This window comes from Podarcis bocagei (assembly GCF_964188305.1).
Source record: "Podarcis bocagei genome assembly, chromosome: 11".
Taxonomy (NCBI): Eukaryota; Metazoa; Chordata; class Lepidosauria; order Squamata; family Lacertidae; genus Podarcis; species Podarcis bocagei.
The window spans coordinates 58,759,234-58,781,006 of record NC_138136.1 but is presented as its reverse complement, the minus strand read 5'-3'; the positions used below and the strand labels follow the sequence as shown (position 1 = coordinate 58,781,006).

Genomic DNA, 21,773 nt, shown 5'->3' with positions numbered 1-21,773 from the left:
TCACCTGCCTGCCTGTCCTCTCCTGAAATCCATCCCACAATAAGGACAATGGTAGATTGCCTGGGGTGTAGGGAGACCAGTTGCAGCTGCTGAGATGGTTTTTGCTTGCTATTCCTCTCCTGGAATCCATCAGTCAGGGCAATCAATGGTAGATTGTCCTCTAGATGGGGGTGGACAGCAGAGCTTGAGGTAGCTCTGAAATGCCTTCACCTAAAGGAAGGATATGGGCTACCAGGCTATGGGTAAATAATGGTATGGGGAGCTTTCTGTTGTGCCCAAAATTAATTGTACTCAGAGTAGTTCCATTAAAATTACTGGAGTTGACTGTCTTAGATTCGTTCATTTAAGTAGGTATACCCTGAGTAGCACTTAGTTGGATACAGTCCCATCAGTGTTAAAGGTTTCCAAAGAAAACTGGATTATGTTATCATAAAACTATTAGAGGAGGCTACAGAAGTATCATGCATACAGATACCTGATTAATTTGATCTTTGTGAATTCCCCTGTGAACTGATGTGATCTGCACATCCTGGACTCATGTGTGAATTGAAACTGAGTTAACCACAAGCTTTCACATCCCCTGAACATTCAGATGAAGTTCTTCGGTCAAAAAAAGAGGTCTCAATATGGATTTAAAAATGTGTCCTTTTTTGTGTGTGAACCAGATGTCTCACATCTGCCTGCCCTCTCCATGCAGAAACCAGGACGATGCTTGTACACATGCCTGACAAATGAAAATATTGAGGGTCCCTTCTTGATCTTTGACAAAAGTAAGATTTTCTGTGGAAGAAGAAAGGGTAGTTTTTCCAAAGACTTTATAGTGTGGGATAAATTTCTCTTGGGGGTTCAAGTATGGCGATTCAAACCAAAGTCCCAACCGGTCAGACTTTATTCAGGAATTCATTATGGGACAGAGCCCTAGGAGTCTGCAAGAGCTTTCCATTAGCACACAAACTATATAGGAAATATGTTATTTATTTTATTGCCTCCTTGTAAAAACCTCAGGGTGGTTTTCTACATCATCTTTGCTTTTCACCCTCTAACCCAATTACTTTCTGCCCCCTCAGCATCTCAGGATCTCTTCATCCAACCACAGTCCCTGAAATGCAACTTTACTCAATCCATCTTTTTCACTGTACCAATCAGAATCCTTCTTGTACCTTATATGGAGCAGTTTTTCAGCCGATATGTTCTCTCTTCACTGGTTCTTGCCAGTTTTGTGGTCAGGATCCACATTTGCATATGTGACTCTGGCCTCACTGTTTATGAGTTTACAGAAATGCCACATCAATAGCTAGCTGAATAAGGTTGATGACATGTGGCAACATGCAATAAAACAAAACAAAATAAAATAAAACAATGACAACCTGGCAACTATACAATTGAAAGTGTTAAGCACAGAAACATCTTTGCTCTCTCTAATCCGGCATCCAAATTTCCTGATCTTTTCCTCCAGAGTGGCACCATTGCATTACCCATCCATCACTCTTTTAGTTTGGATTTTGTTCGGAAAACACGGTGTGAACACAGTCTGCTACAGGGCTTTTTGATAGTTTGCATGTGTTTTTCTTACAGGTTGTGATCCGGTTCATATGCAAAGTAATGAAATCAGAGAACAAAGGGGATTTCTGATGTGATTGCACAATCACATCCTGCTTCCTTTTTGGCTCCATGATTTATTCATTCTGCATATGTGGTGGAACACAACAATTTCCCTTTTTTTTAAAAAAAAAAAAAAGCACAACTATTTAAAATACCACCGAGGAGGCAGATCAGAGCCAACCCACAGAACAATAGCAGGGCAGTATATGAAATAAGTCTGATTGTCTGTAGTACCAGGGTTCAGATTATAAAATCTGTGTATGTGTTTTTGTGGGGGCAGGAGCAGTGGTTGGCAGCACTCAGTTTATGAATTCCTTTATTGGGGAGACCTAACTTGTAGCACAATCAATATTTTCAAAACAAGCAACCTTCCGAGAGAACAATTGCCAGTGGTGGGCGATGCCATAAGGCAAAAGTGGGTGTAGGTCACAAATGTAACCCTCAATTTTTTAATTTGGGTTTTGCTAGCTTTGCCCAGTCTCCCAAACCTTGAGGGCACAAATGCTATGAGCTAAGCAAATTTTTATTTCGGAGCAGGTTAAAGTTTGGGCAACTTCACGATGCACTGCAGTTTGAAGAAGAATGTAGACAAATATCAATGGACAGCCAAGGCCATCAGGAGCATGTAAAACAAGTCTGTTGAGGAATGGTTGGAAGAACTGGAAGTGTTAAACCAGGAGGAGAAACGTTTGATGGTGCGCAAGGCCACATAATACCCAAAGGACTGTCACATAGAGTGGGGGGAATCAAAGACTTTTTCTCTGATACTTCAGAGGGCAGAACTTGATGAGCTAGGATATGGGTGCTGGAGGAGACTCTAGAGAGTCCCATGGACTGCAAGAAGATCAAACCTATCCATTCTGAAGGAAATCAGCCCTGAGTGCTCACTGGAAGGACAGATCCTGAAGCTGGGGCTCCAATACTTTGGCCACCTCATGAGAAGAGAAGACTCCCTGGAAAAGACCCTGACGTTGGGAAAGATGGAGGGCACAAGGAGAAGCGGACGACAGAGGATGAGATGGTTGGACAGTGTTCTCGAAGCTACTAAAATGAGTTTGACCAAACTGCGGGAGGCAGTGGAAGACAGGAGTGCCTGGCATGCTCTGGTCCATGGGGTCACAAAGAGTCGGACACAACTAAACAACTACACAACAAAGGATATGGGTGAGCAGATTTTAGTAGATTATTAGGAAAAGCTTCATGGTGGAAAGATCAACTTGACAACTGGAACCAGTTACTGGGGGAGGGACTCCCCTTTGCTTTATAGCAAGCCAGTCATAGAATCATATGTAGAACTGGGAGTGACCCCAAGGGTCATCTAGTCCAGCCCCCTGCAAAGCAGGAATCTCAGCTAAAGCATCCATGACAAGTGGTCATCCAACCTCTGCTTAATAACCTCCAAGGAAGGAGAGTCCACGACCTCCTGAGGAAGCCCACTCCGCCGTCACAGCAGCTCTCACTGTCAGAAAGTTATTCCTGATGTTTCGTCAAAATCCCTTGGTTGTCATTTGAATCCATTAGTTCGAGTTCCTACACTCCAGTGAAGCCATAGGGGCTGCTGCAGTTTTCCTGCATCACATTCCCATCCCTATAACAGGGATGGGAAACTGTTGGACTATAGCTCCCATCATCCTAATAATAATAATAATTTATTATTTATACTCTGCCCATCTGGCTGGGTTTTCCCAGCCACTCTGGGTGGCTTCCAACTGAACACTAAAATACAACAACCTATTAAACATTAAAAGCTTCCCTAAACAGCTACAACAGCTGCACGAATTCTCATTGCAAAGTATTGGAAGACACAAGATCTACCCACTTTGGAAGAATGGCAGATGAAGGTGATAGACTATATGGAATTGGCAGAAATGACTGACAGAATCCGGGACCAGGAAGAAGAGTCGGTGGAAGAAGATTGGAAGAAATTTAAAGATTACTTACAGAAATATTGTAAAATTAATGAATGTTAGAATGACGCTGGATAGAAATTAAGTGGTTTCTAGCTGTAATGCTTTAAGAGAATATGAAACAAAGGTCTATAAAAGGGTAAAAGCTTAATGGTAAGGATTTGCTGAACTAATAAATTTAAGTGGAATACAAAAAAGGGAGGTATGAGGAGGTCCGGGGAAATAAGCTTAAGGAAAATAAGAAACGGAAAATTAATGTGTTTTTAACTGTTTTTATTTTGCATTTTTCTTTTTCTTTTTCCATTTTTATTGTAATGTGTGAAAAAATCTTAATAAATATCTTATATATAAAAAAAGCTTCCCTAAACAGGGCTGCCTTCAGATGTCTTTTAAAAGTAAAATAGTTGCTTATTGCCTTGACATCTGCTGGGAGGGCGTTCCACAGGGCGGGTGCCACTACCGAGAAGGCCCTCTGCCTGGTTCCCTGTAACCTCACTTCTCGCAGCAAGGGAACCACCAGAAGGCCCTCGGCGCTGGAGCTCAGTGGCCGCGCTGGATGTCCCTGCCCATTGGCCATGCTGGATGGGGCTCATGAGAGTTGAAGTCCAACTGCAGCTGGAGGGCCACAGGTTTCCCATCTGCGGCATATAAATTTATCTTTGTAAATTACCAACCACACATGCATGAGAAATGAATGGCTATTATATGAGGAGAGACAGTGTCTGTTAGGTTTGCATGAAACTGGGAAAGAAAGATGGCAAAAAACTACAAGTGGAATCAAAGCCCTGACATTTTATGAAAGACATCTGGGGGAGATCAGCCAACAACGCTTCAGTAAAAGGACTCTCTTACATCAACTTCACCCACACGGAGAGTTTCACCTCTGAAATGAAAGAGTTTAATTTGATAATCGTTTAATTTGCTCTAATTGGATTTGCATTAATGCAATCTGAAATTCATGACATTCACCTCAATTTGTTTAATTTGTTTCAGGCATTTAACTTTGCCTTTGCCAAAATGAAAGGGAAATTGACATCCCACACCAACACAGCGGCACTCCCTTGTTATTTTAAAAAGAAAGGCAATTATTCATCCAGTCGAACAGTAACCAAGTAACATGTCGACCTGATAATCCAGAGTTTGTTTTTCGTTCTGTTTGTTTTGGTGGTGTCCCCCCCCCCCTTTTTGGCACTTTTAGTCCACTCCATTGCCAAGGACGAACGAGATGCAATACACAATACACAAAATAAGAATGTCAAGTAATTATGAGGGAAAATAAAGGGGGGGGGAATCGCAATTAATAAGAATAATGGCAGCTGTTGTTGAGCAAGGCCACTGAGTTGTGCACCAAAGCACAAGCAAATTAGCTCACAAAGAGAAAGGGTTGAATTCCCCGCCCCCCTCTCCCCAATCTCAGTTTGGAACGAGCTTTCCTTTCAGATATTTCTCACAGAACAGTGGTGTCCAAACTTGGCCTTCCAGCTGTTTTTGGACTAAAACTCCCATCATCCCTAGCTAACAGGACTAGTGGTCAGGGATGATGGGGACTGTAGTCCCAAAACAGCTGGAGGGCCGAGTTTGGCCATGCCTGTCATAGAATATCCTAACCTTATTTACATAAGTTAACCATGCTGCCACCCCTCTCCTTCCCCTATGAAGCTGATTCAACCCACCTGGGATCCAGAGGCAGGAGGTTCCCAAGTTCCAACCCCATCAGCAACTGTTGCTATTAGACATTCTTAAGCTCCAGCCTTTGGGGCATCATCTTTGCCACCCTTTCCTATGCTGGTGCATATTAGGAGACCCTGTTCCTCTCATAGAGCTACAATTCCCAGAGTTCCTATGAAGAGGAAAAGATTGTTAAGTCACTCTGGGAATGATGGGAGTTGTAGACCATTTGGAGGGTCGCAGATGTTGGCTGCCACTGCCTAAGCGCAGGTCATTTTGAAGGCCATGTGACGCAATGGGTAGTCTCTTCCATGCCCACAGAAGTAAAGAAAGAGACACCACACCAGTGAATTTGATTTCCAAGTCACATGATTCATTAAAAAATAATAATAATCCTAAAACATGGAGAATGGCTATATTCATCTCTTTACCCTGGGAAACCAGGGGCTGCAAGCAAGCCTGTATAAGCACTGACAACATGTCACCATCTTCTTTCCCCACATTTATTATGGCATGCACACTGAACGCTGCATTCATCCTGGTTTCTTTTAGATAAAATATTAAACATAGCAAGTGACAAAACCATCTATGACGATGCGAAAACGGAAACCAGGGGTGGGGAGCAGCAGCAAGTCTCAATTTCAAGAATGTAAACTTGTCCCTTCCCCAATTTATATCTCTTTTGTTCCTATATTTAGTTTTCAAATATCTGATGATTTGGTATGTTCTTGCGCATGCTTCCATGATTTTATTTCACAAAGCACAACAAACAAAATTCTACCTACCTACCTACCTATCGATTGGAGTCATGCAGTGGCTCCAGCCCTATCCCAGATCCTGAACCAAACTGGGCTGTTTTGGGTTCACCCAGGATTTAGGTGGAGCGGGTTCAGTCTGCCCTAGGTTAGATCAGGTCCACGCAGAGTGATCTGGGACTGTGAAAAGGGGAGTGGAGTTGGGTAGCACATGCCCTCTGGGTGCGTCTCATTCTCCCTGCTCCTGAACACGTGTTTAATTAGGCCTCTGAACCCTAATTAAGCAAAGTCATTGATTTGGTTTGGGGCCTGGATTCAGTAATTCTCATTATCATCATCCAATTATTTCTATATTGCTTTTTGGCCCAGATCCCCAAAATGGGGGTCACAGCACTGGATAGATCCCAGACACATGGCCATTCCTGGCTCTAGAGAAAGGGTTGACACTCATTCTGGATTGGGGACACTCTGAAGCATTGGATAGGACCCCAAATCTAATTGGGGGAGCCATGCACAGCTCTACTTTCTATATTATGTTCATACTGTGTAGGAAAGAAAGAGCAAGAATCACCATCATAACATCTCTCTAAAAGCACAAAGAAATCCTTACATACAGCAAGTTTTTTTTTAAAAAACCCATGTTCCTAACATTGTGCTGCTCTAGTGCATCCTTTGTCAAACTGGTGTCCTCAACATGTTTTTGGACTACAAATCCCATCAATCCGGATCAGCTCGGCTGTGGTAGCAGGGGCTGATGGGTGTTTAGTCCAAAACCTACATGAGATGCCATGTTGGCAAAGGATGCTCTGGTGATATATGCCTCATCATTTCTTGGGTTAGGCTCCTGAGAATGAGATTAACAAGCCTTCCAAGTGCCCTGGCACAATGATAATGGGGGCAATATAAAGATCCTGGCTAGATTTAAAGGCATGCCTTAATTGGGCATATATCCCATCTTGTTTTATGACCACCCACTGAGATAATGATTTCATAGTGAGATAAGAATCGAATCTGCCAGGGTTAGGGAAGAGAGTGAACTGGCTCATATATTAAATGTTTGTACAGGACACCATTGGAAAAAATATACGGCTGATTGTATATATGCATGTTGTAGCCAAATATCCAGATCCCAGGGTGATTGACCACAAAGTGAGTCATCTCTTTGGAGCTGTAGCAGAACTATCCATGTCTGTCTGAGATCGGATGCTGGTGAGGAAAAGACTGCTAATTTTTGCCATCTTTGCCTCGGCAGGTCTATAAAGGCTTCCCTGCTTTCATCCCTTGGTGGAGGCATCCTGGCTAATTAGGATCCGCAGTCTGAAGTGTTCCCCAGTTGGGTTATGACTTATGGCAGAAGCTCCAACCAAGACCTTTGTGTGCTTTGGCCAATTAGGTAAGGTTAAGTGTTATGGATTATTTGGAAGCTGGGTGGCTATAAATCAAGAACCACAGTACCTAGAGAAGCAGGCGAGTATGAAGGAATGGAATAAGAACTGGCTGATCTATGGTAGAAGCCAAGGCTGGGGCCCTCAAGTGGCATGCAATCAAAAATAAATATAGGACCCTAAAGTAAACATAACTGCTGGTGAGATAAGGTTATGCTGATTGGGTTCCTGGTGACAGACACTGCCTTTCCATTCAGTCAACACTTCATAACAGCCCTTGTAAGTACTTATAATATGCCATCAGCACAGTGTTTTGAGTTCTACCAGGAGACCTTGTTGGTTATGCCACCAACAAGCTAATCCTGGGCTGCTGGAATTTATGAGAGGACCAGCTTGATGGCGACACCTTGGCTTGGATTAGTCTTTCCCCCATTGTTCAGCTGGTGCTAAGGTTAGTTGGTTTCTAGTGCCAGGCGAATGCATTTCATTTCCGCCAGGTCTTCTGAGTTAACAGCATTGGCCATTGCAGTGAAGACAAACAATGGATGGAGTAGCTCCATACACTGGATTTTATAGTAAAAGTAGTTGTCTTGTGAATGTATCATTGGTTTGCTTTTATGTAGGTGTATGTTGTGACCAACAGGAGGTCGATTGATGATGAAGAGTGGGATATGAATTGTGGCTGACGTCAAACCTTAGTCATGCTCAGAGTAGACCTCCTTTAATAATAATAATAATAATAATAATAATAATAATAATAATAATAATAAATGGACTGATGGAATTACATTCTATTGATTTCAGTGGGTCTAACTTTGTGTATGACTTAGTTGACCATTAATCTTTAGAAATAAATAAATAAAATACCTGAACATGACAGTCCATGAAATAAGAGACATTCACAGTGCATTTTTCTTTCCACTAAACATATTAAATGCAACACAACCTTCTCTTTACTAACACACTAGGAGGGGGCGTATCCCACTTTGCACAGAATCTTATCCAAAGTTAGAAGGGTTGTGCTGCATAAAAGGGACCCTGAAAAAATAAGACTGCATAAGATGATGCCTTCTGGAATTGTTCTGTGCAGTTCCCAAAAAACAGCAGCTAACTGCATGGGGACCACCATCAAGAAGGGATTTCCTTCTTCTTCTTCAAAGATCCTTTCAGTTTCTGCCACAGACTGTCCTTGTTCTTCAGCTTCCCATCTGCTGGAGGCAGAGACTTCTCCCTCTTTCGGATTTCTCTCACCAGCTTGTGAAAAACATCGTCGATGTAGAAATGCAAGGCAGCAGAGGTCTCAAAGAAAGGGCAGGCATACTGTCGGGCCAAGTTGACACCTTCCTCTCGGGAGACCTACAACAAAAATTAAGATGATCTTTGTCACAGAAATAAGCCCCAAGCAGAGATTGACTGTAGGTCTAGCCAGGTCAGATTCAAACAAATGACATCAAAGTATTCCTGCTATGGTTGGGGACCATCTATAATTTTTGTAGACTATTTTTGGATTCAGTATTCAGATAATCATCTGGAGATCAACCTGGAAACAGAATAGAATAGAATAGAATTTATTATTTATACCCCACCCATCTGGTTGGGTTTCCCCAGCCACTCTGGGCGGCTTCCAACAAAGTATTAAAATGCAGTATCTTTTGAAGCTCTAATATTGAACACAACATCTCCCCTGATCTTTTGGGATCAGTTTCAGTCAAAGAGGCCTGAAGACATGGACCAGGTACTTACAGAGGTACAGTCAACAACATATTCCTTTGGCCATTACCCATCATGGTGTGTTTGAGCTAGTTGGAGTGAAAGTTCAAGGAGTGGTAAACACTACCTTAACAGAGGCAGTAGCATGGCCACTCAACACAAAAAGTGCCCCCTAGACTCTGGGGTACTTGACATTTCAAATCCTGCCTTCTAAGCTTAAGTCCTCCCCCTTCCCCTGTTTCCAATTCTAGCACCCCAAGGTGGATATCAATAATGACAGCATATACGTAGTCCTACTCATGAAAGTATTGGAAGTGCCTTTCAGATGGACTTAGCTCCATCTAGGCTACCATTTTCATAACTGGAAACCACCTTGAGAGCCAGTGTGCTGTAGATGTTGGGCTAACACCAGGGAGACCATGAAGCTGCACTTGGGTGACTTGGGTTAGTCACCATCTCTCAGCCTGGCCTACCTAACAGGGCCAGCTATGGTGATAAAAACGGGGAGGGGGAGAAGAGTGGCAAATGCTGCATGGAACTCCTTTAAAGAAAGGTGGAATAGAAATATAATAATAAATTGAACAAACATAATAGTAAAATATGATGTAGGAAGATAGAGAGGATATAATTTTTTTAATTAAAAGAAAATCCATTTTACTATACAGTGGTACCTCGGGTTAAGTACTTAATTCATTCTGGAGGTCCGTTCTTAACCTGAAACTGTTCTTAACCTGAAGCACCACTTTAGCTAATGGGGCCTCCTGCTGCTGCCACGCCACTGGAGAGCGATTTCTGTTCTCATCCTGAAGCAAAGTTCTTAACCCGAGGTACTATTTCTGGGTTAGCGGAGTCTGTAACCTGAAGCATATGTAACCTGAAGCGTATGTAACCTGAAGCGTATGTAACCCAAGGTACCACTGTACATAAGAATATAAGAGTGTGCAAAGAGCAATACTGAATCAGGGCAATGGCTTATCTAGTCCAGCAACCTGTTTTCACAGTGGCCAATCAGATGTCTATGGGAAGCCTGCAAGCATAAGAGAACATTCCTCTTCCGTTGGTTTCCAGAGACTGATATTGAGAAGCATTGCTGCCTCAAACTTTGGAAGCAGAGCACTGCCATGATGGCTATTAGCCACCGATAACCCTCTCCTCCATGAATTTGTCTAATCTTCTTTTATAGCCATCTAGCTCCATGGCCATCACTGCCTCCTGTGGCCATGAGTTCCGTAGTTTAACTATGCTATGCACAAAGCAGTATGCTTTCCTTTATCTGCCCCGAGCACTGCCTTTTATGCGTCCTATTTATTTCACATGGAGCATACCGTTTAAAACTTTGGGAAAATATCTCAGCTTTCAGGTTACTCTGGGCAGCCCCGTGACCTCATAAAGTGGAGAAATATTTATTGGCTACCCCATTAAAATTCCAGTTGTGGCTTTTGCCAGCCTCTCCTCTGAAAATTACAAGTGAGATTAAATGGAACGCTGACAGCATGCGGAGGCAGTGATGGATGGCCTGCCATCTTTTAAGACAGCTAGTGCTGTGCTAAGGTCAGCTCCAGCACACCAAAAGGACGCAGGGGAGGGGGAGAAAAATGCCAGGAGTGGGGCACAACTTGGCAGGCACTGCCAGTCTCTGGGTCCCACTTGACAGGAGCTCGCATTTTTCTACATCACCTAGGGAGGAAGCAAGAAAGCAAACAAATCAATACCTTAACTGTGCTTTAGGGATACTGTGTGTGTGTGTGTGTGTGTGTGTGTGTGTGTGTGTGTGTGTTGGTGTTGTTGCATGCCTCCCCCAGTTCCAAGTGACAAGAGACTCCAGAGATGCTTGAACTTAGCCAGGACTTAACTAGTTTCCTTGGGATGAAGGTCAGCAGAGACTCTGGTGCCGTTAGGTTATATGGTTTTATTTACACATATGGTATATACAACATGAGCATCGGGTGGAAGGGCTCACAGAATTAACAATCCCAAAAGATCTTGCTTCTCCCTTAGCCACAACTTGGGATGCAGCACAGAGCAAGACATGTGCTTCTCTCTATTGCCAGCTTCTAACTCCCTCATAGGTAAAGGTAAAGGGACCCCTGACAATTAAGTCCAGTTGCAAGTGACTCTGGGGTTGCAGTGCTCATCTCACTTTACTGGCCAAGGGAGCCGACATTTGTCGCAGACAGTTTTTCTGGGTCATGTGGCCAGCATGACTAAGCCACTTCTGGCGAAACCAGAGCAGCGCACGGAAACGCCGTTTACCTTCCCACCAGAGCGGCACCTATTTATCTACTTGCACTTTGACATGCTTTCGAACTGCTAGGTTGGCAGGAGCTGGGACCGAACAACGGGAGCTCACCCTGTCGCGGGGATTCAAACCCCTGACCTTTCGATTGGCAAGCCCAAGCAGCACAGTGGCTTAACCCGCAGCGCCACCCTCGTCCCTCATACAACTCTGCTATTGTTCTTCTAGGTACAAGATAGCTGAAGGAGGTGGGGTTGGGAAAGCCCCTCCCCATTTGCTTCTATTGCGCAGAACAACTTTTTTGGATATGCTAAATTGTGGTACCTTACTAGCCAGCCAAAGCCACTACCTTGACAAAAGAGGCTGGTTTGGCAGGTTTGCTGTTAAACATTCACACTGATAAAGGGTTGCAGGTTTTGGAAAGGGTCCAGGGTGTTATCCAGACTGACCCCCCAAATTCACAGCAATATAGAATTGTAGATTTGGATGTCACCCCACGGGTCATCAAGTCTAACATTCCTTGCGTACAGGAATCACAGCTAACAAATAAACTGTGTTCCTTCCCTGCTTCTGTGTGTTGTGCCTCACTTTAAAACTTGGTCAAGAGCAGCATCAAACTCCCTACCTAAGTGTGTTTTGCTCAGAGAGTTATCATTAAGTAAAGCAGCTAAAACAGTCTGGCAGATTTGCAGGTTGGTCTCCGAAGTAGGGAGACGATAAATCTCTTCCCGCGCACGCCACACCTGCAGCCGTGGCAATCAGTGCTCTCGGCCCCATGATGAGCCGCCAGTCATTAAAGGCAGAGGGGTTGCCATGACGAGGCTTTCTAGGCCACAGGTGGAATGATAATTGGTACAAAGCTTCTCTTAAAGTTACTCTTTCAGCCTGGCTGCCTTTCATTAGCTATGAAAAAACCAGGCTGGTTTAACTCTCTTTATGGTTGAGGTCTATATCCTGCCTTAACTCTGGATCATGGAAAAGAGAGTAAAGTTTGGAAGGATCAAGATTAGGAATAGTACAGCTCTATTCTGCCTTGGTCAGACCACACCTGTAATATTGTGTCCGATTCTGGGTACCACAATTTAAGAAGGATGTTGACATGCTGAGATGTGTGCAGAGGAGGGCAACCAAGATGATCAAGGGTCTGGAAACCCAGCCTTATGAGGAATGGTTGAAGGAGCTGGGTATGTTTAGCCTGGAAAAGAGGAGACTGAGAGGAGATAGGATAGCCATCTTCAAGTATATAAAGGCCTGTTGCATGGAAGAGGGAGTATGCTTGTTTTCTCCTGCTGTTGAAGGTAGGATTCGAGGCAATGGCTTAAGTTACAAGAAAGGAGATTCCAATTTGGAAAAACTTTCTGACAGTGAGAACTGTTCGGCAGTGGAATAGACTCCCACAAGAGGTGGTGGACTCTCCTTCCTTTGAGGTTTTTAAACAGGTTGGATGGTCATCTGTCATAGATGCTTTAGCTGAGATTCTTGCATTGCAGGGGGTCAGACTAAATGACCCTCAAGGTCCCTTGCAACTCTAAGATTCTATGATTCTATGTTAAGACTCCTGGTAGTTCCTTTTCAGCCACATCTCTTCCTGCCCAACATATGGTGTCAGATGGTGGGGCAGGTTGGGGGAAATGGTCTCTTGGGCCAAATTAGGACCCCTGGCAGGCTTACCTCTGGGATAGAGAGAGATGGACAGACAGACAGACGGACAGAGACATAGAAATAGAGAGATGGAGTAAAAAAAAGTCCTGAGAGAAAGGATGGGGTGGCACTGGGAATGTGGTATGCAATCTTGCAATGCCACAAACATACCCAGCTGAGGTTCTGCCCACTGTCTGAGACTTTGCAGGTCCTCTGCCAGTCAGAGTAGTAAATGACATTGGGTTGGATGGACAATGGTCTAAGGCAGCCCACCTGAAGGAGCATTTCCACCCCCATCGTTCTGCCCAGACACTGAGGTCCAGTGCTGAGGACCTTCTGGCGGTTCCCTCCCTGCAAGAAGCCAAGTTATAGGGAACCAGGCAGAGGGCCTTCTTGGTAGTGGCACCCGCCCTGTGGAATGCCCTCCCACCAGATGTCAAAGAGAAGAACAACTACCAGACTTTTAGAAGACATCTGAAGGCAGCCCTGTTTAGGGAAGCTTTTAATGTTTGATGTATTACAGTATTTTAATATTTTTTTGGAAGCCGCCCAGAGTGGCTGGGGAAGCCCAGCCAGATGGGTGGGGTATAAATAATAAACTATTATTATTATTATTATTATTATTATTATTATTATTATTATTATTATTATTATTTCTTGAAACAAACAACCTTCTCATTTTCTCCTGGAAAGTCCCTGGAAATTTATTACCTTCCTCTCTCTCTTTTTGCTGCATAGCCCCAGCAACAATTTAACCAACCCTTCTGACAGGGAGTTTTATGAAAGAAAGCAGGCTAATTGTCATCTTAAAAGAAAAAAAAGGGGGGGCGGAGGATTACAGCCCATAACTCACATTTTATTTGCAAACCAAGAAAATGTTGCCCTTCCAATTATTGCCTGCCATGCACCAACAATCATGGACTTAACACTGTTTATACAAACCAGGTTTAAAACCACTAAATCAATCTGCAATTTAACACGGCAGAGATTAAGGAAAGGCACGCACACCTGCCGACCTGGTTCAGAAGTGACAGTTTTTACTCCTCACATTTTATCCCTCAAAGCTTCCCCTTGTCGAGGACAGGATTGATGGGGGAGTTTAAGGCAATATTATGCTAAAAAAAAATGTTTCAGGAACAGTGGCCTCAGGGCTGAAACACATAAGACACTTGGATCACCTTACAGCATCCCTGGATGGCTTCTGTGTCTAACATGAGCTGTGAAGATCTCAGCATCAATCATCAAGGAGAGTGATTAAGGGTCGATTTCTCCCCAAAGCATTTTGCACATTTTCGAAATTATCTGTAATCTATAAAGCTGTGCTGATTGCAATGCCGTCACCAACATTATTGATGATTGGAAGAGGGCTGCAAAAAAATGGTGTGCATTTTTTTAAAAAATGCTTTCATACCTTTAAGAAGGTAAATAAGGGACCTGTTTTAGGGGATATGGCATTGACTAGGATGAGACAGGGGTACAGTCCTCTATTTGAATGTTGGCGATCCCTGCTTTAGCCAGATGGCCTCTGGTCTGATTCAGATTTTGAATATTAGCAAACATGTATTTTAGTCCTGATGAAAACTGCAAGGTGTTGAAGGCTGGCTCTTTCCACTGGTGTGCTTGTGTGAGTGAGAAGCTTTTGATTTGTCTGTTGCAAGGAGAAAGCATCTTGAATGCAAAGGATTTGGGGGGGGCAGGCAGAGCTGAGAATGACAAGGGTTTGTGTACTTGCTTCAAGTCACCACCTGCCAAATTCCATGCTTCTGATCTCTTCTGAGTCAACCTCGGTTGGGGAGATCACAGGCAGGCTCAGGGCAATCTGTCAGAAAACTGGCTGTCACGTTTTCCAGCGTTAGGGCTCTCGTTTCCCCCAGAAATAGACTGAGTGTTTTAACATGACCATTTCTTCAAGAGCTGAACTTGTCACCCACAAGCTGTGGCTAATGCCACGCATGGCAACAGCTCCTGTAGTATAAATCTATTCTCATATGATTTAGCAAACATTTAACGCTACAGATTGTTCAAAGCATTTCACAGACATCACTTCAGGAACCATTACAACTCCCTCCCTTTAAAGGAAACCAGTGCTGTTGTTAGTGACCTTGCCAGAGTTCATAATTCTATAGCTCAGTAGTAGTGAATCTGCTTTGCATGCAGAAGGTGCCAAGTTCAATCCCAATCATCTCCAGTTAGGGATGGAAATGTCCTCTCTCCAAAATCCTGAAGAGCTGCTGTGAGTCGTTGTAGACAGTATTGAGCCAGGTGGACCAGTGGTCTGGCTCAGTACAGTGGTACCTCGGGTAACAGACGCTTCAGGTTACATACGCTTCAGGTTACAGACTCCCCTAACCCAGAAATATTACCCCGGGTTAAGAACTTTGCTTCAGGATGAGAACAGAAATTTCGCTCTGGCAGCACGGCGGCAGCGGGAGGCCCCATTAGCTAAAGTGGTGCTTCAGGTTAAGAACAGTTTCAGGTTAAGAATGGACCTCTGGAACGAATTAAGTACTTAACCTGAGGTATATGACAGCTTCTTACATTCCAATGGTTTAGCATACAAATTTCAGCAAATTTTAAAAATCTCCAAGTTCTTCTGCAGCCTAGATTGTAAACCATGGGTTATGAGCACGAACAGAAAGAACAGAATCCAGTACTCATCCAGCGACTTCATCGGCAGTGCAGCATCACCTGTTTGTGGTCCTTAATTGGCTCAAGCTAAGCCAAGCTATTTTCCGGAGAGGAAATATTCAGTTGCCTAGTCCAATTATGAATGAAATGGGGTAAGAAGGTTCAGATGTCACCCCTTTATTAGATATGGGCATGTGGGAGGTTGAGAAAATGGTTTGCTTTAAGACCACCTAGGAGCTTCAAAGCTGAGGTCACATTTGAACTCATGACTTTGAGGATCAAAATATTTTTCCTAACTATTATATATTCATCCAGAGCAAATTTTCACCAACCCTGGTCATTTACGTGTGCATAAATGCATAAGTGTGTGTATAAAGAAGACAGGCAGACAGACAGAATTAATTAGACAGCAGTATCATTGTTTGCCTTTTATCAGAAAACTTTTCATCATCTCAGATTTTCCTCCTCCACCTACTCCTTGATTTTTGTTCTCCCCACAGCGTGCTCTACAGCAGTCTGCTTTGATTCCCCCCTTCGTATTTTTTCTCTTCAAATGCTGAAAGGGAGAGAGAACCCAAAGAGAAAGGGGAGAAAATTAAAACTTATCGGAGGAAGTGATGTTTATCTCCTAGGTAGCCCTCTTCTTTAGCTAACAAAATCAGGTAGCGCACAACCACGGCATTCAGCACTTCCTGCTATAAGTCATTGTATTTATCAGATGGAACAGACATCAAAAAAGGCCTTTTGTGTGCCATTGAATTTCTATCAAGCCAGCGAAATCTTTGTTCCTGAAAAGGAATCCGCTATCAAGAGTTTTTATGCTACCCTTTGGAACTTCATTTTCCAGACCTGCTGATATGTCTTTGACAAGATGTGGCCCTATGCAACCCTTTTTGTCAGAACACACATACTTTCCCCTCTGCCTAGATGCTTCTTTTGTCCAAATTTTTCTTTCTTTATTTTAAAAAAACCCTAGTTTGCCAGGTGTGTCTATGCTAATACTAAGCGAGCAAATTTGCTTTCCCCTTGAATAAGCAGTTGCTTTAGGGATATGAAATCTCTACCAGTTTTATTTCTGTGTTATTTTATTGCTCAACAGAATGTGATGTGGCACAACTGGAAGACCCAATGGGGGCACATCTGCCAGGGCACAGATATCCTGAATTTTGTGTGTTTCAATCTAACATTGCAACATTATTTAAGAGCAGGCTGCGGCAGTTATTACCCCTCTACTACTATCCATACCAGGTTGCTCAACCATTGCTATTGTGTCTTTTCTTTTAGGAGATCAAGATAATCAGGTGACAGCAAAAACAGCAGAAAAGATTAACAGGGGCAATTAGAATAAGATCTATTATTTGATTAATTTTTTAACACTCCTCAGTTTTTTTTTTATTAACTGTGACATTTGTACTGATATAAACATCTAGAATGTATTTTGTATAGCTAAGCATTTAGCTCAGGCATAGACAAATTCGGCCCTCCAGATGTTTTGGGACTACAATTCCCATCATCCCTGACCACTGGTCCTGTTAACTAGGGATGGTGGGAGTTGTAGTCCCAAAACATCTGGAGGGCTCAGTTTGCCTATGCCTGATTTAGCTCTATCTTCAGTACATTGCATTTTATTTTATTTTACTGCTATGGCCAGTGGCTGATGCAAATTAAGATTATTCTGATCTCTCTCTTTAAGAGCAGGTGTGAGTGTGACATGACAGAGGCAACCAAGTACTGGGGGACTAATGGGGGGTGAAATTCTTCTAAATATTGGGGGACTGCTGTTGGTGGCACAATGTTCCTCTTGGCTCCTCTTCTTCTGTTGTCTAGCACTAAACTACGCATAGCATTTTCCACTAGACTAGACCATTTGGACAAGTGGAATGATGCCCACCAACTTCAATCTGCCCTCAGGTGCCCACCTGCCTGCCTTTTTATTTACATCCAGTCTGGAGGATGGCACTGCCTTTCAGCATCCTTCACCCCAGTCTCCGTGTATCCCCTCTGCTCTGTGAGCAAAATAGGTCTTGCCCATCTTGAGGAGGTCGCAGGCAGCTCCAGCTCTAAGCTGAAGCACCATCTTGCATCAAGGTCTGTAAGGAGCTCTCCTTGTCTGGACCAGACCTGCCTGTACTTCAGTATATGTAAAGGTCTGGGGAAGCTCAGGCCCAAGGGCCAAATGTGACACTCAAGCCCCCCCCCCCCCATCTGGTCCTCGGAAATCCACCACAAAGAGACAAGCCTCACTTTGTCTGCTTCAAACCCCATGCATCTCTGGATGAGTGAGTTCTTGAAGGAGCTGGGTATGTTTAGCCTGGAAAAGAGGAGACTGAGAAGAGATATGATAGCCATCTTCAAATACCTTAAGGGGTGTCACATGGAAGAGAGAACAAGCTTGTTTTATCCTGTTCTGGAGGCTAGGGCATGGACCAATGGCTTCAAGTTACAAGAAAGGAGATTCCGACTAAACATCAGGAAAAACATTCTGCTAGTAAGAGCTGTTCAACACTCCCTTGAAAGGTAGTGGTCTCTCCTTCATTGGAGGTTTTTAAGCAGAGGTTGGATGGCCATCTGTCATGGATGCTTTAGCTGAGATTCCTGCCTTGCAAGGGGTTGGACTAGATGACTCTTGGAGTCCCTCCCAACTCTACAACTCTGTAGTTCTATAATTCTAATGTCAATAATGCCTCCTGCTTCTCCAGGTGGAAGAGAGGAGTGTGAGAGTGTGTGTGTGTAGAAATTAGCCTGTTGTGCAAAGGTAGAATTTCCATTTGCTGCTTCATACATTTTTGCTTCTGTCTGCACCCTCCATGGGCGTGTGGCCTCTGCATGCTTGCCTAGAAGAGAACAAGGTCCTCAAAACAGTTCCCCACCCCTGGGGGTAATGAATCGACTCTACCTATTCCTTCCTGACTTGGTCTGCTAGAAGCAACTCAACCTGGTAGTACACAGGGGAAAAAAGCTTTTCCCTCTGCCATGTAGTTTTCTATGTGTGCGGATATTCAGTTTCCTACACCTCATTTTAAATTGCAGAGTCCGGACACAGGTCTCTCCACACACACACACACTCCCCAACATCTATATGTTCTTTGTGAGAGCCAGACCAAAGTCTGGCCCAAAACTCTGTACTTTTATCCCCAAATGTCCCTCTAGGCTGTTGTGGTTGTTTTCTTCACTTTAGATGATTTGTTGAAGGAAATAACTGACATGCCGGTTCTTTCATGTGCAATACAGGAGATTTGGGATTTGTAGTTTACAGCGTCAGTGATTTCCAGTACTAGCAAGAAACATCTGCGGTCGCATATCAATGTGAACAACTCTGGTAACAACTGAAATCCAATAAAGCGTATGGCGTTATTATTTGTTAGCCTTTTATTATGGAAAACTCTTTCACTGTGCACGCTATAACCTGATTTATGCCATGCCATTTATCAAGAAAACATCTTGCTATTATACCTTGTTAACCAGCAAAAGAGACCCTTCTTTCAACATTATGAGAGGGTAAGGCATGATAAATAATAAGCAGAGAAATAATTGTCAAGGCTTTTACAAATTGACGCATTGTGAAAATATGACATCTTGATGGCTTCTGTTGGAAAACACGTACAAGGTAGTAATTTCTAGATATGCACACATTTCCAGATTATTATAAAACGGGCAGAAAGAATTGGCGGGGGGGGGGAGAACCTTAATTTAGAATGCCTGTACAACATGTACAAAGTATTGTTCTGAAACTTTCAAGCAAAGTCACAAATAGGGATGTGTGGCAGCTGTTTCCTCATTTCTACAGATTTTGATTAATTGATTGATTGATTGGTATCTGCATTGGATTTGAATTGTTTTTTATGTATGTGCTTCTGTTGTTTTAGAAAGTTTTTAGGAAATACAAGCATAAATAAATGCACTTCTGAATAATGCAAATGCTGCCCATTGCTTTCCGTGGGGAGTACCTTGGGACACTGTCTCCATTCGTAAACTCTGCTACCTTTTGCATCAGTTTGCACATCCAGCTTATGTTGTCATTGTCATCATCAGCCCAAAATGTTGCATTGTGGAGTTTTCCTGTTCAGTGTCCCCTCCTCAGGTTACAACATTCCTTTTTGGCTTTCTGACCCTCCCACCCTCTCTGGGAACAGTGTGCCGACATTTTGTGGCTGCTGGGAATGCCATCCTCATTGGGCTGGAATTTAGAGCATGGGTTTTCCTCATGGGTTGCATTCCAGTGTGGTGTAGTGGTTAAGAGCGGTAGTCTTGTAATCTGGGGAACCGGGTTTGCGTCTCCGCTCCTCCACATGCAGCTGCTGGGTGACCTGGGGCTAGTCACACTTCTCTGAAGTCTCTCAGCCCCACTCACCTCACAGAGTGTTTGTTGTGGGGGAGGAAGGGAAAGGAGAATGTTAGCCGCTTTGAGACTCCTTAAAGGGAGTGAAAGGCGGGATATCAAATCCAAACTCTTCTTCTTCTTCTTCCTAAAAGACTTTGGAATTTCTCAAACATACTGGTAATTCCCTCGTCTGTGTGGATTGCTTCATAAGAATCAGCACTCAAAGGATTGAGATTGCTGTTAGTGAATATGACTGGAGTAAATTCAGTTAAAGCAAATTGGATAGAAGTGGAGAGAAACATTTTGGTTCGCAGGTCACACAAGCAGAACTACAACACCTGTGCCAGAAACTGAACCTGCAAGATTAAAATGGCATCCCTAAACACACACACACAGAGAGAGAGAGAGAGAGAGAGAGAGAGAGAGAGAGAGAGAGAGAGAGAGAGAGACGAGAAACTCTCCAATGGAAACCAAACAGCCATATATACTCCTTCAATTCAGGAAACATCAGCATATGAGCACTCAAATATCAGCTTTAATATACTAATAGTTGGCTTAATATGTAATATTAGGATCGCAGAAAGCTGTCGTAGGTCCACCAAACCTTTCCAGCCCTGGTCAGGGATTGAACCTGGGTCTCTTTGAATGCTGAACTATGTTGTGGTTCTGATCATGGGAATGAGAACTTGTCCCATGTGCTGCTTGAATGTCAGGCCTTAAATCAAGTTGCCTGTCCAGGGGCAACTGACCAAATTATGGGACAAATGAACCACGTTTTTTTTTGGGGGGGGGAGGGACAAGGTTTGCAACCTAAACTGGTTCTTCTGTGGGTTCTGTGGGGGGAAATTTAAAGAACTGAATTTAAGAATGGGAAATCGAGAACTTGAGAGAAACTGAAAGTGACAGATTTATCTTTACAATTTTTTTTAAAAGAGTAAAACTATCCCAGAAAAAAACAGGGATAGATAATAATAATATATTTATATCCCACCCATCTGGCTGGGTTTCCCCAGCCACTCTGGGCAGCTTCCAATAAAATATTAAAATACAGTAGTTCATCAAACTACTATTTTCGTGACAACACTCACGAAATTAAAAGACGCCTGCTTCTTGGGAGAAAAGCAATGACAAACATAGACAGCATCTTAAAAAGCAGAGACATAACCTTGCCGACAAAGGTCTGTTTTGTTAAAGCTATGGTTTTCCCAGTAGTGATGTATGGAAGTGAGAGCTGGACCATAAAGAAGGCTGATCACCGAATTTGAATTATGGTGCTGGAGGAGACTCTTGAGAGTCCCATGGACTGCAAGAAGATCAAACCTATCCATTCTTAAGGAAATCAGCCCTGAGTGCTCACTGGAAGGACAGATCGTGAAGCTGAGGCTCCAATACTTTGGCCACCTCATGAGAAGAGAAGACTCCATGGAAAAAGACCCTGATGTTGGGAAAGATGGAGGGCACAAGGAGAAGGGGACGACAGAGGACGAGATGGCTGGACAGTGTTCTTGAAACTACCAGCATGAGTTTGATCAAACTGCAGGAGGCAGTGGAAGACAGGAGGGCCTGGCGTGCTCTGGTCCATGGGGTCACGAAGAGTCAGACATGACTAAACGACTAAACAACAACAAATCAGGGAGAAAGTGTGCAGAAAAATGCATATAATCATGGAAATAATGCACAAATGCATTTATATTAGAGAAAATTGCTTGCAACTTGCTTGTATATTCAGAAAAATAAGAACAAAGCGTGCATGAATTTTCATGAATATTTAAAAAAAGGGGAGGGGGAGGTTGCAAACTGATAGGGCAATGAGATGAACTGAAGACTGTGAAAATGAGAAACTGACAGAGGTTATAAATACCAGATTCTTCTATCCCTTGTATCCCACCACTGTACACTCAACTTCTGCATGACCCATGC

At 43.3% G+C, this 21,773-nt stretch overlaps 1 protein-coding gene across 2 annotated transcripts in view; it reads right to left on the bottom strand.

Annotated features, from left to right (window-relative positions):
• RIT2 (Ras like without CAAX 2) overlaps positions 1-21,773 on the bottom strand; it is a 260,005-nt gene that overhangs the window by 69,321 nt on the left and 168,911 nt on the right. The window contains exon 5 of one of the 2 annotated variants that reach the window (XM_081213241.1): positions 4,242-8,673. The exons of the other annotated variant lie outside the window; for it this stretch is intronic. Coding sequence (XP_081069367.1) covers positions 8,446-8,673 — 228 coding nt within the window. The 3' untranslated portion in view covers positions 4,242-8,445. Of the gene's footprint in view, positions 1-4,241; positions 8,674-21,773 lie in introns of those variants that run through there. 2 annotated transcript variants of the gene reach the window in all.